Source organism: Ammospiza nelsoni, chromosome 16 (genome assembly GCF_027579445.1).
Source record: "Ammospiza nelsoni isolate bAmmNel1 chromosome 16, bAmmNel1.pri, whole genome shotgun sequence".
Lineage (NCBI taxonomy): Eukaryota > Metazoa > Chordata > Aves > Passeriformes > Passerellidae > Ammospiza > Ammospiza nelsoni.
In genome coordinates, this window is record NC_080648.1 from 17,018,356 (window position 1) to 17,037,008 (window position 18,653).

At 51.1% G+C, this 18,653-nt stretch overlaps 1 protein-coding gene across 2 annotated transcripts; it reads left to right on the forward strand.

Annotated features, from left to right (window-relative positions):
- The first annotated feature begins 2,972 nt into the window (after positions 1 to 2,972).
- On the forward strand, positions 2,973 to 15,159 carry STC2 (stanniocalcin 2). 2 transcript variants are annotated; one of them, XR_009419596.1, is made up of 5 exons: positions 2,973 to 3,141; positions 5,298 to 5,440; positions 7,864 to 8,075; positions 11,527 to 13,714; positions 13,926 to 15,159. XR_009419596.1 is itself a non-coding variant. In XM_059483939.1 (4 exons), exons 1-4 carry the CDS (start codon positions 2,973 to 2,975, stop codon positions 11,897 to 11,899), a joined length of 897 nt encoding a protein of 298 aa, XP_059339922.1. In that variant the 3' UTR covers positions 11,900 to 15,159. The 2 variants fall into 2 exon arrangements, 1 of the variants encoding a protein (XP_059339922.1); XM_059483939.1 differs by having other exon boundaries at positions 11,527 to 15,159.
- The last annotated feature ends 3,494 nt before the right edge of the window (positions 15,160 to 18,653 follow it).

Genomic DNA, 18,653 nt, shown 5'->3' on the forward strand with positions numbered 1-18,653 from the left:
CCAAAGACGCCAAACAATTAAATGCTTCCCATTTCAAGGCAGTTGCAAAATGCTCGTGCCACTGCTTGATCATATGAAGCCTCAATGGAGTTATGAAACACTCTTAAAAAGAAAAGCCTGTGTATGTTAACCAAAGGCAGCTCAGAGTGTATTCCTGAAAGCCAACAGGTGTTCAGAACTTCTGGAAGGAGCTGTGGTCCTCTCCAAGTGTCACTGCTCAAATGTGTCCTCAAACGCCTCGCAGCAGGGCAGCACCCTGCAGTCAGGCTCCTGTGTCCACACGAGCTCCCAGTGCTGGAGCAAAGCTGCAGTGCCTTTGGGGTTCAGACATCCCTAAATCACTGGGATTGGTAACTATTCCATAAAATCACCGGGCAGTCCATCCTGCTGCCAGGGAGTGAGTTACACCACGCTCCGAGAGATGCCAGAATTTTTGGAGCGTGGTGGATCCCTCACATCACTCACCTCCCGAGTGCAGCCACAGCTCCCTGACTCCCTAAGGAAGGGCTGGATGGCACCAGGACCCCTAAACCCAGGAACACCCTGGAAGTGACGTGGAGAGAGAGAAAAGCAGGGAAATCCCACAGCTCTGAGTGCCACCTGCTGCCCTGCTCCGCTGAGCAGGAGGAGATGGGAAATGCTCAATGTGCTGGCAGCCAGCAGATTTCTCCCCCAAAGTGACACCATGAGGGGCTATTTTAGGCATGGTTTTAGTAAGGAAAAGATGTTAAATTAACCTTGATTGCAGCGATTAATACAATAGGGGCTGAAAAGGAGGAGCAGCCAGGGTTGTGAGGCTCGAAGGACATGTCCTGAGAAATTAGGAGACCTGACGGGAGGAATCAAGCAGAGGGAGGAACATGGGGTCTGGAGGATGGAGACTGCACAAAATTCAAAAGTCCAAAGGGTAAAACATGTCCAAAAATTGTAACTTTAAAAAGAGGCAGAAAGATTGATGAGGAGTGGCTGCAGGAGGACATCAGACTGAAAGCAGCAGGGAAACAGCATTATGAGAAAGCATCATTTGCCAGGCACCAGGAAAAAATATATTTTATATAAATATAATACAAACTCACTGGTTAGAAGCAGTGCATTGGCTGCTATCTCCTGCAACAGAGAAAAACTGCCATCCCTTAAATTCTCCTGCCTGAGTTCAACTCATCCAGCCCCCGGTCTTTCAACGCTCGAGCTAAGTTAGACCTAGCAAAGGCAATTAAATAGCAAAACTCTTCAGCAGTATAAATAGTAAGGGAACAAGGACAAAAGAAGGGCCAGGCACTCCGGGTGAGGTACAAATGAAGAAGAAAAACCTATTCCTTTAATAGCCCTGCAGTCAGAAAGGGCAGAGCCCATCCCAGGGGCACGGGGGCTTTGCAGCCGTCCTCGCTGGCACAGCCAGCTCCTTAGAGGAAAGCTGCAAGTTGCAGTTCCGAAGGCAGCAGCATGTTGATAAAAGGGAATTTCCACACGAGCTTGGCACCGCCGTTAAGAATTTCAATCTTAAAAAAGACGTTGCGATGTCAAACCCTCCGCAAGGATTTAAAAAAAAAAAAAATTAAAATAAAACTTCGCAGCGCTCAGCCCCGGCACACAAACCCCCGTGGGCCTGAGACAAGCCCGGGGGAGGCCGGGGCTGCCCGGGGGCTGCGAGGGGGTGTCAGGACGTGCCTGCTGGTGCGTAGCCGTGGAGCCATGGTCCTGCGGCGCGGTGTCACGTCCCGCCGAGGAGACCCTTGCTCGGGGAGGTGTGAGTGGATTTCCTCAAGTGCATTTTGACAGCTGTGAGGAAGCGGGCGGCAGCAGCAGCTGGAGACATTCCTAGCTGCGCCCCCCCGGCGGCACCCCCGCCCCCGGCCCGGCACAGCGCGCCCCGGCACTGCCGGGGGCTCGGGGGCGGCAGGAGCGCATGGGGCCGGCGGGGTCTGATGAAACATCTGATGTGCATTACGGCAGGGCAAGGGGAGACACGCTCGCCCCTCCCCAGCCAGCGCGGCACTTCTCATCACCTGCTACGGATTTTCCTATGGTGTGTGTGAGCGTGTCCCCCCCACCCCGATCCAGCTACCGGACAAAAGGGAGCAGCCAGAGCTGCTGGGGGGGTCGCAAGGGTGATGCTCTCGCCATGGTCTGAAAGGGGTTCTACTCCCCCCCGGGAAAGCAGCGTCCGTCCCTGTTCGCCCATCCGGGTGTGCTCCCAGGGTACCACTTTCCCCCCTCAAGTGATGCATTTGGCCCAAATCCCCTCGCAGCAAGCAGAGTACAAAATCTCAGGGTGGTGGGGGGGAAAAAACCGAGGGAGTGGAAGATTTCCAAGAAAGTCATTGCAATAGCTGCTTCGGAAAGGGAATTTTTTTTTCTTTGAAATCAAGTCTTGCCATGAGGCGGCAGTGCCGCAGGACGGCCGGCGCTGGCAGCCGGCTCCGGGCACGGGCACCCCGCTGCTCCTCTCGCAAGGCCGGCGCGGCTGGAGCGCCCCGAAGTTCCCCACGGAGGGGGTGGGGGGTGACCGTCCGCTGGCTGCCGCCTCCCTCATGAGCGTGTCAAAATCGCGCTTTTTCACCTTTTTTTTTTTTAATTATTTTTTTCCTGGTATCCCTCCCTCCCCCCGCACCCCCATCCCCCGGCACCCCCATCCCCCGGCACCCCCATCCCCCGGCGCGGCGCGGGTGGGGCGGGGGGCGGGCGGCTGCAACCTGCCGGCGGGGCCGGGCCGGCCCCCGGCGGGCGGGCGGAGCGGGGCGGCGGCTGCCATTGGCCGCGGCGCGGAGCGACACCTGCTCGGCTCCCTCATGCGAGTGACACCGGGGCTCGGCGGGGATATTTGAGGCTCCCTCCGGCGCCGCCGCCGCCACTCCGCGCTCGCCGCCGCGCCGGGCACATGCGGTTCGCGGGGCCGCGGCGAGCAGCGCGCTGGGCCCGGGTGCGGCACCCCGCGGGGGAGGACGCGGCGGCGGCGGGGGGAAGGCGCGACCATGTGCGCGGAGCTCGGCGGAAAGCTGCTGCTGCTGGCCCCGGCGCTGCTGCTGGCCCTGCTGCTGGCCAGCGCCCGGGCGGCCGCGGGCACTGAGGCCACGCACCCGCCGGAGGGGCCGCAGGACAGGACCCCGCAGCAGAAGGGGCGCCTGTCCCTGCAGAACACAGGTACGGCGGGGGGGCACCGGGCTGGCCTCTGCGTGTCCCCCTCCCCTCGCTGCTGCTGCTGCTTCGGCTGCTGCTGCTGCAGCCGCGTCGAGTTATGACAGGCGTTTTATTTCGCTGTCCGACTGTCAGGCGTAAATCATCGCAGGAAATCGGAGCTCGCTCCTAATTACCTTTAAAGCCCGGCTCTGCCAAGCACGTGTTGCCCGTGCCCGGCCGCGGCCCCGCGCCCGGCTCGCAGCGCGGCCGGAGCCCCGCGGAGATGCTGCGAGCCCGGCGAGGAGGAGAAAGTTTCTCGGCGCGGCGCTGGAAAGCGGGTGGAGGGCCGGGGAAAGCCGGGAGGGTCCGGGCATGACCGGGGCTCTGCCCCCTCCGGAGGGAGCCGGGCAATGATGCAACGGGCCGGGGGTTTCTCTCCTCCTCTCCCGCCCCCCGCGCTCCCTCCCCCGGGCATTATCTGCCTAGGAAGAGAGAGTTGGGGCGTGCACTTGGCTGGATCGCTTCCCAGCCGTGCAGAGAGAGCGCGGGATCCAGACGCTTCCCTTCCCCCCCCCCTCCTTCATCCCGCCCCCCCTCCCTTTTTCCCCTTTTTTTTTTCTTTTTTTTTTCTTTTTTTTTTCTTTTTTTTTTTTTTTTAACACTCTCCGTGCTGCGAGACGTGTTTAAACACACACGAGCAGGAATGCACGAATGCCCATTAGGGACTGCCACATGTGAATCACGGCACTGTGCAGTTCTCAGCACGCTGGAGCCAGGACATGTGATCCGGCGAAGGGTTTGCATCCGGATGCCAACACAAGCACCGGAGCCGCGCTCCCGGCCCCGAGCGCGCCCGGCTCCGCGCTCCGCAGCGCTCCACAAAGGGCTCCAGTGCCCCTTCCTTCCCCTGCGGCTTTCCCTCTGTGCTCAGACAACCCCTGCATCCCACCCCTGGGCCGCCCCCAGATGCACTTCAGGGCAGGTAGAAGGGGAAAAAAATCAAAGGTGGGGGGAAAAAGCAAAAAAAGAAAAAAGTGCGGCGGTGATGATTTGGGTTCGAGCGGGTGGCGGGGGGGGCCGTGAGAACTCCGGCAGGCTCCGCGCTTCCATCCGCGGCTCCTCGCTCTGCCTTGCAGCGGGTGGGAATTAGACCGAAAGTTGCTGTAAAGACTTGCAAATGGACCGCATGGCAGAGGGGGAGGCTGGGGATGGCTGAAACACGCTGCGGTTCCAGGGGGATTAGGCTGGCTCCCAAGGGCGAACTTTAATTAAAGGTACCACAGGGCACAGAGTACGGGAATTCTTAGCATCCTCAGTTCTGATCTAAAAGCTACCCCTGTTTAACTTTATCCCCAGGCTTTCTGAGCAACCACCTTCCCTCTGGCAGTACTACTACATCCATTTTTTTTTAAAGGACCAGAAACTGTCATGTTAAGAATTAGATTTTTGGGTTGGTGGGGTTGGTTTGGTTTTGGGTTGTGTTTTTTTTTTTTTTTTGAAAGTGAGTATTAGACAGCATTTTTTGCAGTATTACATAACATCTGAAAGGGCAGAATGAACACATATGTAACTGCTAGCTCCAGTACATCTACTTTATGTACTACACATAGAAATAGAAATATTTTCTATTGATTTCTGCATAGCTGAGCACACAGTTGCATTTTAATACAACTCCTGGTGCAAAGGACTTTATCTATCAGTGGGAGTTTTGCCATTAACTTGAGAGTCATCCTGACAGGCAAAACCCAGAGGTCTGTAAAAAATGTTGTGCTAAATGACCAGAAACTTGCTCAAAGTACCAAAAATGAAAAACTTTGGCTGGCTGGGCCCTGGGCTTCTCATTTTGGCACTTAAATTTGCCAGGGGGGCTTTGCACAAGCCAGAGAGCAAAAATCATGCCTGTCCTTTGCTCCTGAGGAATTCAAGAGCATGAGACAGTTCTCAAGTGAAATAGTTTGACGTAAGCATAGTGGATTTGGCATTTCTTTCTTGGATATCACTTTCATAACGTAATACACCCAAGTTTTGGCCTAATTCCTGCGAAAAGCGGGCACGATTAACCATTGTCACGCATTTTTCTCTCAAATTGATGTTGGTAGCAAAACAACTCTTGTCTCTCTACCCACCACCAGTTCCTGTGAAGAGTTCTCCAGATTAACTCTCACCAATGCTCGTTTTAGCTGAAATCCAGCACTGCCTGGTCAATGCTGGCGATGTGGGATGTGGAGTGTTTGAATGCTTTGAGAACAATTCCTGCGAGATCCGAGGCTTACACGAGATCTGCATGACATTCCTGCACAACGCTGGAAAATTCGATGCCCAGGTAACACGGGGACATGTCCTACCTGCGTGCTTGCTTCTAACACACACTTGGCATGTGCTGCAGCTCCTTAACACACCTTTGCACCAAAAAATTCACAGAGCTGGTCTGCTTGCTGTGATTCATTGATTCATTAGGAATTTTTTGGCTGAAAGGTGCAGAATCAGGACGTCAGGACAGTGATAAAGCAGCAGCCTGTCCTAGGAGACAGGCTGGTTGTAGCTGCAGCTGCCTGGATCCATTCCACCTCCTGTACCCATGATAACTCCAGCAGAACCATTCATAGAGCCAAACATGGGTTTAAGAAACCTGGGTGGCTTAAGCCTCTACACCATGTCAAAGCCGACTATGAGGTGCAACTTGGGCTCCCAATTAAGTTAGAATTATCTCAGTATTTCCCAACAATTACTAAAGTTGGCCCTCAAGACTTGCACACAACCAGCCCAGGCAACCCCCTAAAGCTGCTGTACCCAAGCAAGCCTTGGGTTTGAGCCCTGACGTTAAAATACGTTACTTCCATGGTATGTGGCATTAAGTTTGTCTCCTTCATTTTCTCCCCAGACCATTTATGCATCATTGAGCCATCCTGTTATTATGTCCTGTAAACCTCCTCTCCCATTTCAGAGCGGAGGGAAGGGAACATTCCGACAGGCCAGCGGCATTTGGCCTGAGCAGGCAGCTTCCAGAATAACTTGACTAAAAGCACCAGCTCCATGGCACTGCTCAACGTGTGGCACAAAGCAGAGCTGTCCTCAGGATGCAGCCTGTCCCATGAGGGGTGCTGGGACCACCCAGCAGGGAGCACTTTTTGGGAGTGCTGGAGCTTTAGGTTCAAATGCTCAAGGATGTACCAAGGGCCTGGCTACTCATTAAAATGGGAATTGCTGCTTTTGTGGGTATCTGAAAACCTTCAACCTAATTTCCAAGGGGCTTCCAGAAAACACTCGTTTATTTTTGCACAGTGTTTCTGTCAGTGGACAGAGCTGACCAAAGGAGTAGGGAAGGAAAGTTGGGAAGGCAGGGAATGGTGCCTGTGGAGGCTGAGAGCAGCCGTTGATGCCAGATCCCCTGGTACTGCTCATCAAACACAGCCTGTCTCACATCCAGCCTGTCTCCAGTGCAGAGCAGGAGACTTAAAGCCCTGCAGCTTTATTTAACATGAAGGTGACTTTAGCCTCTGCTATGACATGGCTTTTCACAGCTCCTCTCTGTACTATCTCCAGTTATTTCAAGCTGCATTAAATGACAAGACTAACACTGGCCATTTTCTGTTCTCTGCTCTGAAACCTGAGAATTGATGTCAGTTTGGGTTTATATAAGAATTCTCTTTTTCACCCCTATTTGCCTACTGTGCTGTCTGTGTTTGTTCCTAGAGGGAAGGGCAAGGGAGTGCCTTTGCTATGGGAAACAGAAAGGGGTGAAGCAGCTCTTGGATGAGCAAGAAACATTTCTGACTTGAAATAATTTGGGGACAACATCTGCTTGCAGGTCTGGGTGAATCTTATTTAGTGTCAGTGGAGCTGGGGCAGTGGGATAAAGGGGAGCAAGGCTTTGGTCTTCATGGAGCACCTGCATAAAGAATCTGAGGCTGATGGAGAGCTGGAGGCATTGCCTTCCATGGCCTGTTCTCAGCAAGGCACAGGGAGTCTGAGCAGAGCTGTAGCTGCAGGGTCCAATAAAAGAGGAAAGGAAGGTGAGGTTTGATGCCCACCATCAACTGAGTGAAGGAGTCACAATGGGTAAAGAGATGCTGCTAAAGCAGCTTCCCTCCAACTTAATTTTTAGCTTCTTGGTGTGATTTTCTTAATCTCACCTAGAATTTCTTGCAACAGGCATGAAGACACTGTAGGATTATGATGATGATGATTAGTGCTGATTTGAGTCCCTCTCTGAGGAAGAAAGTACTGATAGCTGGGGAATAGGGCAGGTACATATAGACAGTGCATACATGTCTCTGAGCTTGTAAACTAATTTTAAAATGAAAAAAAACCCTGCAGTTACTGAATGGTATCTTCTTGTGGTCCTGAGGAGCTCAGCATGGCAGGATGCCCTCTCCTTTGTGTGAACCTGTTGTTCTGCCACCCTGGAAGCAAATTAATCCAGTAACTCCAGCACTGAATTACTTCAAGGTGCTTACTTTTGCTCTTTCCCTCGTTGGGCATTCAGCTGCTGGGGCAGAGGAAAGCTCAGAGGAGCAGTGAGGAAGCCCTGAGTGTTTCAGATCCACTAGGGCAGCAAAGCTGGGTAACTTGGCAGGGTCTTTAAGGGCAGAGAAACAGAGCAGAAGGGGAGAGCCATGCAGTGATATCCTTAGCTCTGTAATAACCCTTGACATTGTCCTGCAGAGAAGCAGCTGGCTGGGCATAAATCAGCTGCTGTGCTTAATGGACAAAAATACAGACCTACTCCATTTCTTTCCTTCTCAGGGAAAATCCTTCATTAAAGACGCTCTGAAGTGTAAGGCTCATGCCTTGAGGCATAAATTCAGCTGCATCAGCCGTAAGTGCCCTGCCATTAAAGAGATGGTGTTCCAGTTACAGCGGGAGTGCTACCTGAAGCATGACCTCTGCTCTGCTGCCAAGGAGAACGTCCAGGTCATTGTGGAGATGATTCACTTCAAAGACCTGCTGCAGCATGAGTAAGTGCCTCCGTGCTGGTGCAGTCAGAGCGTGGGAGCTCCTTCCAGGAGTGCCAGTGGGCTGTGCATCTGCCCAAGAGATGTTTCACCTCCTTCTGGCCTTCAGCACCTCTTGTTTTCCCATGTGCAGCACCAAGGCAGAGCTCTCTTTGCAGGGCCCCTTGAGGTTTGTGTACCAGGGGTGAGATGTGGCTGTGCAAGGGGGTGAAATGAGTTGGAGCTGGATGTGCCAGTCCCCTTGGTGCTCTGGCAAATACAGCATGGGTGTCTGCCTTTTCCAGAGGTATCTCACAATGCTTTTTTTGTTTTCTGAGCTTAAAGGCATAATTTTGACCTCAGAATCCTGTTAGAGGCGACAACTAGAGAAGGGGGAAGAAGGTTTATGCAAAGTTGTCAGCAAGATGATAATTTCTTCTTTAAATACATACTTTGAAATGTCTTGTAGTTAATTGTCCCTGAAAGAGCTGCAGTCCCCCAGGTAATCTCCCATTCATCTTATTCTTTATTAATCTCAGATGCTTTTTAATAAAACATGGGGTTGTACAAAATGAAGGCACAAGTCAGATTTTTGAGGACTTCATTCCTCTGACTGGGAGCACAGCTGTCCTCCAAGGAATGGCAGGCACAAATCCTACTTGCAATTGATCAAAGCTGCTGCATGACAGCAACAAACCAAGCACAAGCTGTTTGCACTGACTCTTTGTGCACAAATGCAAAAATAAGAGCCTGTTTTTCTTGCAGGTGAACATCTCACTCCTGAAACAAGGCTGAGCCACAGCCTGGCATCAGGCTTAACCTTAGAGCATCTTCCTACCACACCTCTGTGCCTTGATATTAGCACAGAAACTCAAATCCCAGCAGTCATGAGAGAAATTTTTTTGCAGAATCACTTCTTTGGGAATTTTAGCCTTGCATTTTATTTTCCTCACTACCCAAAAGAGCTGTGCTCTGCCTCCCTTAGTGCTGAAAACCACCCCCCACTAATATTTCAGCTGCAGTTGCAGAGAGATGCTTCAGTGCCAATTTGCTCCCATAAATCCTGTGCTGTGGTTTGTTCCAGCTGGACATGGTGGCCTGAAAGCAAAGCCCTTTCCCTGGACATTCCTGAGGCTGGGATCAAAGGCATGGCTGGGGGCAGAGCTGCTGTGCCCAGGGCCATGGGCAGCATCCTGCTGGCTGGGGGAGGAGGGCAGCAGGGCTCCATCCTGCCCAGCAGCACCTCTCTGGGCACTGCCTGGGCTGTGTCAGCAGCTATAAATTGGGTACTTGGCACCAATTAACCCCCCCATCATTTGGGGATGAAAAGAACCGTGCGAGCCAAAAGCCTGTCCGAGGAGGAGTGAGTTATCCTTGTTTTATGAACAGGCTCAAGCAGGAATGCTCAGAGGCAGCTGCTTATTTCTGGGGAGCTGGGCTGGGGGGTTGTTGGTTGGAGAAGAGAGGGTCATTCAGCTGAACACCTATAATTTGCATGATCTCATTTAGCGCTTCCTACACTCCAGCATCTCCTGGAGTGGGAGCTCGGCTCTCCTATGCGGGACTCCCCAAATAGAACCAGCCAGCCTCCTCCCCTCCCCTAAATTTAGAGGCCATCTCTGAAGCTCTTGAATTAAGGAACTTGTTCGAGATCAATAGGCAAGTGTGGCAGAGCTGGAAATAAAATCACGTCTGCTGACTCGCAGCCTTGTGCTCAGTTCAGGTGCTCTGGTCAGGCCGGCTGAAATGCAGAAAGTAAAACAGGCAAGGAGAAATGGGCCAGTATTAATCCGCAGGGCTCTGGCAGGCTCTGAATACCTGAAATATTTGGCAGCTGAGCCACTTTTTAGTCATACCAGCGACCTTTTTTCTTACAAAGATTTCTGCAGAGGTTATGCCCAATTTCAAGAGCTCATTCCTTGGGAGGGACAGAGGTTTATGTCCTTTTGCTGGATCACTTTGTATGCAACGTGCTCAGCTCTCTCTTATCTCCTGCTTTACATTTAAAACAAAACCCTGAGAGCAGAGGAGCAAGTGGCAGCTCTCAGGCTTGCTCTCTGTTGTGCCCTGGCTGTTCTCTCCCGATGAGTGTTCGGAATGCGGTCGGGCAGCGAAGCCTCCTCCTGAGTCAGCTGTGGGGGTCAGGCTGATTTGCTATGGTGGAAGTGGTGACAGGCCTTGGCAGATTGGTCCCTGCTGCATTCCAAGTAACTTTTTTTTTTTTTTTTTTTTTGAGCAGTAGGAGCAATCCAACCATGGGAAATATTTTGAGATAGGGGGAATAGGTGGCTCTCCAAGATTAGCGATTCAAAATGAGTTTAAGCGGTTGGTAAAGTTAGACACTGAGCATAATGTGTTGGTTTTTCCTCATCTCTTCTGTCTTAAGTTAATAAGAAGAGATTTAGACTTGTCCACAGGCAGCAGAGCTGGTGGATGGGGTGCCCAGGAGGGGCAGCCCCACCACCCACCCCACACAGCCACGACTGCTGCTTTCCCCTTGTGCTGTGGCTGGTTCCTGCCGTGGAAGATTTTTAAGCACGTCCTTCTGGGGCTGCAAGCAGCTGAGCAGTTGTGTCAATAGACAACATCAATATTGACCCACAAAACTTGTGACCACAAGTATTTTAAAATTGCTGCACTCGGTGACCTGTGGCTGAGAAGCCCAAGTGCCTGTGCTCAAGCTGCTGGTGCCTTGGGGACACTCAGGGGTGGGTGAGAAGCACAGGGGGAGATTCAGCCAGGACACGTTTTGAGGCCTTGTTTGGCTGGGAAAAGGTGGATACTGAAACCTCTGTAAGGAAATGAAGAAATAAGACTTGGTGTGGGAAGAAAAAAGTGCCACCAAAGTGGATTCCATTTGTCTGAGCTCTGTTCAGGCAGATCCTGGGTCCAGATAGGATCTTGCCTGTGATGGAGATCAGCACCCAGTGCTCCAGAGATGATGAGGAAAGCCAGAGACACTCTAGCTGAGTGAGAAAATGCCTCCCTCTTGCAGACTGGGGCTGGAGAATGCTCTGTAGCTGCCATTCACCCAAATGCAGAGCCTGCTTGGTGAAGCTGATGGCCCTGGGCAGGAGCAAGTGTCCTTTGCCTGCTGTCCTGAGTGACAAAGATGGGAGGGTATGGAAAGAGAAGGAGGCAGAAAGTGTGAGACAGTTCTTCCACTTGCCAAGCAAGTGCTCATCTGTTCTCTGGTGAACATTCCAGTTCTCCCAGAGTCTCTCCAGGGGGAGAGCAAGCAAGATCAATCCAGAGAGGCTTTGACAGGATGCCACCGTGCATTTCCTGCAGCAAAATGCCTGATTAGAATATGGGATTTTCCATAATTAACGTGGGCAGAATTGCTGCTGAGTCAGGGGGTGCCAGGGACTCACACCACTGGATTTGCTGTGCCCAGGGAGGGTGAGGCAGATTCTTCACCGATTCCCTGGGGTGGATTTTTAACTTTTCTCTCACCGCTCCCCTTTCCCCGCAGGCCTTACGTTGACCTAGTGAACATCCTGCTGACCTGCGGCGAGGAGGTGAAAAAGGCAATAACCAGGAGCGTCCAGGCCCAGTGCGAGCAGAACTGGGGAAGCCTCTGCTCCATCCTGAGCTTCTGCACCTCGGCCGTGCACGGGGACGACAGGAAGGCGGGGGAAGGCAGCAGGGCCGCTGCAGGCCGCGGGGACATGGCGGCCCACGCTGACGCCGAGCACAGGGAGAGCCCACGAGCAGCCAAGGCAGAGAGAGGTACCAAGGGCCACTCCAACGCCCGGGTCAAAGCTGGGGGCCACGCTCCCAAAGGGGCCCACGGCATCCTGGACCGGGCAGACGAACTGTCCGACTTCTCCGACATCCGGAGGTGAAAAGAGGCACCGGCTCCCCCTTCCCCTCCCCGAAACCTCCTCCCTTGATTCCATCCTCCTGTCTATGGACATTCCAAAGCATTTCCCATTCAGAGGTCAAGCACAGGGCATTGCAAGATATCTATGGACCTCGGCATCAGTGTGTATATAGTAGCAAAGGGAGAGCAGTGGCAATGGGTTATCGATCCAGCAAACTCGGCGCTCGGGTGGCAAAATGTCTCCAGCTAAATTCTTTCCCCCTTTTTATTTTGGTTTTTTTTTGTTATGAAACGGACATCATCTGAAATTTAGGATCTTGTTGGGTTGGGTTTGGTTTTTGGGGTTTTTGTTGGTTTTTTTTTTTTTCATTTGGGTTTTTTTTTTTTTCCCTTTGGTCTCCTTGGCAGGGGAGAAGGTTCCAAGCGGGCTCTGCCAGGCTGCATGTGGCTGCTTGTGGCTTAGCACCTCCAAAGGTTCAGGGCACAGCCTCACAGCAGATGGCTGAATTCCAGGGGGATTTGGTTTCTGCCTGTGGCTGGGAACGCCAGAGCTCAGGGCTCTCTGTGTGAAGCTCTCTAATGAAGGAGCTGCCCTGTCTCTGGCACAGGAACCGTGTGGTCTGGAGCTCCACCGCTCTCTCTGAAGTAACTTCTGAGCCATTGTTCCCACCTGGGCAACGCTGCCTGGTTTTAAGTGCCCCCTGTTAGTTTTTAACAGCTGCATAACTTGACACTTGCTGATCACAGAACCATACCCAGTCACTTCAAAGGCAAGTAATCAGCTTCCAGACAAGGCAACGTGACTGTTAAGACTTGCACAGGGTGTGGAGGACCCCCAAAAGCATTCTCATGGACCTCTGACGGCCCTGTGCATATTCTCTGCTTCCATCTGCCCCCTCAGTGATACAGGTCTTCCACCCTCACAGCCCAAGCCTGAAGGGGCAGGTGTGGGCTCAGACAGCAAAGGACCCTATAAATCCCCATATGTTTAGTTCTTACCAGGGCTGCATTGAAGGCCCATCAGAAGTCTGCCTCTCCTTAGCAGTGTGGTGTGGTTTGCTGGGATGTGGAGCCCCACTCTAACCTGCCTATAGCTTGGTTTATCCAAATGCCAAAGACAAGGAGAGGGGATTGACTTGGGTTTTGTAATTCTTGTGCAGGTAACGACAACCAATCTCCACAGAACGAGTTAGGAAAGGTGAAGAGTGTCAAGAGTTGATTGTCTTTAAGCAGTTTCAAGTGTGAATGAGGCGTTTGGCCATATCTCTCCTACCCCCTATGCAATTGTTATTCTCAGGTTGCAGCTCTGCAATCCTATATTCCCAGATATTGTACTGGAAGGGGAGGCTGCAGCACCCACAGGGACAGGAGGGTGAGCTCTCAGCTTCCTCTAGAGGAAAAAAGGGAGGTTTTCTTAGAAAGTGGGAATCACACTGGGGATTGGAGCCTTCTCATTTGGAAAGTTTGGGAGGAAAGCTGTGGGGGCAGGAAGGCAGTTCAGCAGAGACAGAACGTACCCATGAACCAACGTACGTCTTGCTGCATGGTGGGAAGGAGCTGCATAAACAGGAGAGGAGGGTGTTGGAATTTGGCTACAATTTCCAACTCAGATTTCAGTTCCTGCTAAGTGAGCACGGCTCCTAATAGCTACATTCAGGGTTTAATGCAGGGATCCACCCGCAGAACTTGGAGGCACCGCTTTAAATAGCGACCACGTAGGAGGCAAGAGGGACAGTTGAGTTGAAAAGGTGTCTCTGTGATCACCAGGTCTTTGCTTAGAGACCTGGCCTCGATCCTGCCCGGTTTTAGCAAAGTTCTGTGATGAAATTTTCATTTGGTTTCAGTGGGAAGAGCTGGGATCAGGCCAGGTGCTGTAGCAGCAGAGACCTCGGTGATGGTGCAGTGAGTGTGGCATCTGCCCCGTGGGGCTGGTGACAGCTCAGCCACCCCTGGGACACCCAGGCTGCCCCACAGAACACCCTGGTGTGGGCCTGACTCTCTTGGCCACCTCCTCTGCTCCAAAATCCTGCTGGTGGTGCCCCAAGAAGGTTTCTGGCACGTGCCTCCCCGTGGGTTTCCTGCAAGTGTCCTCTCCCCCTTGGTGGCACAGCACCACCACGAAGAACAAGCTCAAACCAAAAAGACAATCCAAGCATTTTAGCACAAAAAATAATTTAAAAAAAAAAAAAAAAAAGCTAACACAAACCAGAAACAACAACTTGCTACCAATGTTCTTGCATTGAACTAAAATAAGATCCCTCTGTCATTAGAGGTCTTGATTCATCAATGGGAACCAAACAGAGATCTACATCTTTGAATGTCTCAGTCAACATATCACCTCAGCATGCATACAGTTTTATTTGTATTCATTGGTTCTGTGGGGAAAATTGTGTATTCCCCTTGTTTAGTCAATGAAAATTGGGGAGCTGTGGGTGGGAGGGATTTTTGTATAAGGCATCATTTTTTTTTCCTCTGTGTGTGAAGATTTTATGTGTTCATCTACTGATTCCACATATGCTATTATTGTAAATATTTAACATTTCTATTTATTATAGTGTCCCCATTTAAAAAAAAAGAACACTGCTGGCTATGATAATTTAAACGTATGTCATGACCTGTGTTGTATATATTCATGCCACTAGTATGGTTTTTTTTATGTTTAAAGCTGCGTAAATATAGTTTTATACAGTTCCATAATGTTATTGACAGCATAAATCATTTATTTATTGTTAAACCTTTCTTTCATATCTAACAGATAGGGTGTGTTTTACCTGAGATTATTTTATTGTGACATCTACATAGCCTTAATTCTTTATAAAAAAAAAAAAAAGGAGAAAAAAAAAGTCCATTTAGATACTGTATGATGCTTTAATTAACATTCCTTATGAACTTGCTGTTCATGAAGGAGGTTTAGCTTAAAAGCCAAGGTATGAATGTTTCCTTTATGCTTTGCATCTGGAATGAGCCTTGTTCTGGAATGAAAATGCTGCGAGAGAAGCAAAACGCCTACAGGAAAAAAGATAGCAGTAAACCCTGGCAAATGCTGTCCTAACTTACAGTGCTGAACTAAAAGGAGAAAAATAAAATGAAATAAATAAATAAAAGACAAACTGTCCTTAATTCCAAATCTCTGTGAGAAAAACATACTAGTTTTATCTCGTGTAGAGTTTGCAGCCAAATAAGCTTGTAAATAAAGAAAATGCATATGGCTTTAGACAAAGCTCTGTACCTTTCACACACTATTATTTTCCTTAAACACTAATAAATGTTTGGAGTAAGTCTGTGGCTGGGTTTTGTGTAGCTGGAATTGCAGCTGCTGTGAGATAAGGGGTGGGAGAAGCGCTCTGAAGCTGAGCCAGCAGCCGCAGCCAAGCAGGGCTGGGGTGACCTGGCTGCTGGTGCCCCCGGCCAGGCAGTGCCACAGGGACATGGGGACAGAGCCAATCCCCCCTTTAGAGCAGGGCACAGGCTGTGTGCCATTCCCCAGGAGAGGGAGACCTCTCTGCTGATAGCTGGGGCCTTGAGGCAGGAGGGGAGATGCAGAACCAACCCCAGGGTGAAAAGCGGGGAGCAGAAGTCCTGCAGTTCTGCAGCTCAGACAAAGCCCCTCCACCAGGAGGTTTCCCCATGTCTTGGGGTCACTGCAGGCGCCCCATGGCTCTGGGTCGGCAGGGTGAGGCTGGGGCAGGAGCAGGGGTGCACTCCTGGGGTTTGTCCTCACTGCCCTGGTGATCCCAGGTTCCCAAAGCCCTTTGGAGCTGGCACACTGAGCTCAGCCAGGCTGGCTTCAGGCACAGCCCAGCATCCCTGGGAGCATCCCAGAGCAGCGGGGAGGGCATCTGTGGCTGACCACAGCACCTGCCTGCGGCCAAGGTGTTGGCAGCCCCCAAAGCCCGAACCCTGGATTCCAGCCAGACCCATTAGCAAATACAGCAGCAAACCTTGCTGCAAGCTGCAAGAGCTGATAAGATTCGTCCTGCACCTATGAGAGACTCAGTTCATGTCACACAGCCAGCCACCCCTTCAAGATTTTACCCTAAAACCAGAGGACATCTATTTTCACTCCCCACTGACAGCTATTAATAACCTATCAGTAAGCACCAGCCAGTGGCTCTGTGCAGGGATATCACAGGAGCTGTAATTCTCTCTTAAATCACATATTGAAATCTTAGATGCTTACTGGAGTTTCAGCAAAGGAGAAAAGCAAAACCCTAAGGTTTACAAAAAGCAAGCTGCAGAAACAGCCCTTTGTGTTGTCTCCAAAGTCATTTTCATACCATGTCGGGGTGTAGGCAGCAAAGGGATGGGGAAATTATGAGAAAGCACCTCAGAACATAAAGCACGGATTTTTTTTTTTTTTTTAAGGCTGCTTGCATGAAAAAGCACATTTTTAACACTCCTTCTGTGGGGTTTAAAAATAACTAATCCAGTTGAAGCCTTTGGATGAGATGGGCTTCACAAGCCTAAATGTGATTTGCAGCAATGTAGGACCTGTAGCATTTCTTTGCCTGTAGGTGCAGCAGCTCTTTATAATCCTGTCATGGACTGTCAAACACCAACGGGAGAGTGCACCCTGCCAGCAGAGCTGTCACAGAATTTGCTGGGATGTGAGCTCAGACCAAGGAATAGCTGGTGTGGACCCTTCGCTGACATTCACCATCCCAGTGCATTTTTTGCTTGCAGGAGCTGCTCCTCACCATGGCTGTGATGCAGCTGAGGTAGCTGCATTCTGCCTCCTCCCCACGATTTCGACCAAAAAAAAAGTTATTTTTCATCTCCTAACATGAAAAATGGTGAGCCTGCATCCTGCTCCCCAAAGTGGCAAATGTTAGTGATGGAGAAAGGACCCCCAGCTCCCCTCAGGGCATCACGTCTCACAAAATAGCACAGTCAGTAACAGAGTGCTGACATTAAAAAGTGCAGAAGCACAGGGAGAAAAAGAAACACTAAAACAGACTGCAGAGCAAGGATTCTGCATTGCACAACCCACTAAAATATGTTTAATACCAGCTACAAGTCTGCTTCGAGGCTGGAGTGATCTTAGTTCAATTTGTTCCGAGTCCCTTTACAAGTGAGGTGAGGAAAACCAAACCCAGAAAATTCAAACTGCAAATGCGCATCCACAGCCAGCTGAACGAAACCTCCCCAGTATTCAAACTTGTGATCCATTTGGACTTATCCTCTTTACGGGCTCCCCTGTCTTGCCTCCCAAAAGAACAAAATTAATTCCAGATATTGGCTTGCTCAGGCATACCAAAACATTTACAAATGTATATGGCAATTTCCATATGTCAGCCCACACGGTGAGCTGAGTCAGAGCCGCTGCCAGCGCTCCTGCCTGCTCTGCCCAGGTTCCCAGGTGTGCCCTTCCCTCCCCTGCTCTGCCTGGAGATGCCAGGAGAGCCCAGGCGGCTCCAGAGCAGCTCCGTGCTGCGTCACGCCTGAGGAATCCGTCCCAGCCATCTGCCCAGGTGAGGGAACAGTTAAAAGCTTGCTGGGAAGCCTCTCAGCAGAGCATTTTCTAAAGCTATTTCCTGACATCTCACCAGAAACACAAATCCCACTCAGTTTTCACTGCTGGTTCTGTTCGTGTTTCCATGCTCCTCTCAGAGACTCTCGCAGGAAAGGCTTCTCTCACACCTGCTCCAGGCACAAATTCTCCTGCCTGTTCCCCCAGGGATGAGTTCAGCTCATCTCCAGCCTCGAGCAAAGCCTGGGCCAGGGTGGGCAGCTGCCCTGTGAGCAGCCAGGGGGGGATTTTGGAGAGGGGATGCAGGAGTTCCTCTGGTGCCTCCCAAAGCCTTTCCCAGGTCCTTCCTGCAGCACCAGCACCAACGGGTCCTGGACGGGGCTGGGGCTAAGCAGAACCTTGTAATTAATGAAATCCTCACCTTTTTTGTTGCTGTAAGTTTTCTAGAGGGGAAGAACCTCCCAGCCAGTTTGAAATGAAAACCTGGTGTCTTTCTTGATTGGGAATGTGAAATGGGAATATCTTTCTCGATTGGGGACTCGAGGGTTAGAGACATGTCAAATTATGGGAAGCTGCAAGGGCTGAGAATTCCTATCTCCAAGAATACTGCCTGTTAGAGCCTTAACCTTTTCTGCAAATACCATCCTCCCCTATAAAAACGTGGCTTGGAGTTGATTTAGAAATTCTTTTCAAGTAAGAAGCCTTTCTCTGCTGCGAGGATCTCCATGTAGATGGAGGCTGTTTTAAGGAATTCTGCTGGAAGGAAGAGCCCCAGGGGCAGTGCTGGATATGCTGCCACACATCTCAGTGGCTCTGGTGACACCGCAGCCACCAGCCCTGAGCAAGAGGAACCTCAGCAGGGCTGAACCCAGGCTGGCTTGGCTGACACAGTGCAGGAGCAGAGTGTCCCCGTGGCACAGGCAGCACCAGCTTCCCACCCCAGTGCCACTGGAAACAGCAGCTCATGGAAAAGCTAAAACCAGGCTGCATCGTAACCCAGCACAGCATCAGCCCTGTGCTAGCTGAGCCATTATGGCACGAAATCCCTGCTAGAAACCCCGCTTCCATCTCTCAGATTTTCTGCAGTTTGTAGCTGCTTTTCTATATCCCACAGTCACACCGGGCTACATTTGTCACCCATGAATAATCCCACTTACATTGCAGAGTCTCTTCCTACCCTGGAGAAAAATGCAGTGGGAGGTGTGGGGAAGCTCAGTGAAAGCTGACAGCCAGGAGAGACTGGGAAAGGCCTACAGAGCTCCTTATTTAGATGTCCTATTTTAAGATAAAATGAAGAGGAACTATG

Coding starts and splice junctions, on each gene's coding strand:
- STC2 (XM_059483939.1), top strand. CDS start 2,973: ATGTGCGCGGAGCTCGGCGGAAAGCTGCTGCTGCTGGCCCCGGCGCTG. Junction 5,441..7,863: donor CTGGAAAATTCGATGCCCAG/GTAACACGGGGA, acceptor TTTCCTTCTCAG/GGAAAATCCTTCATTAAAGA. Junction 8,076..11,526: donor AAAGACCTGCTGCAGCATGA/GTAAGTGCCTCC, acceptor CTTTCCCCGCAG/GCCTTACGTTGACCTAGTGA.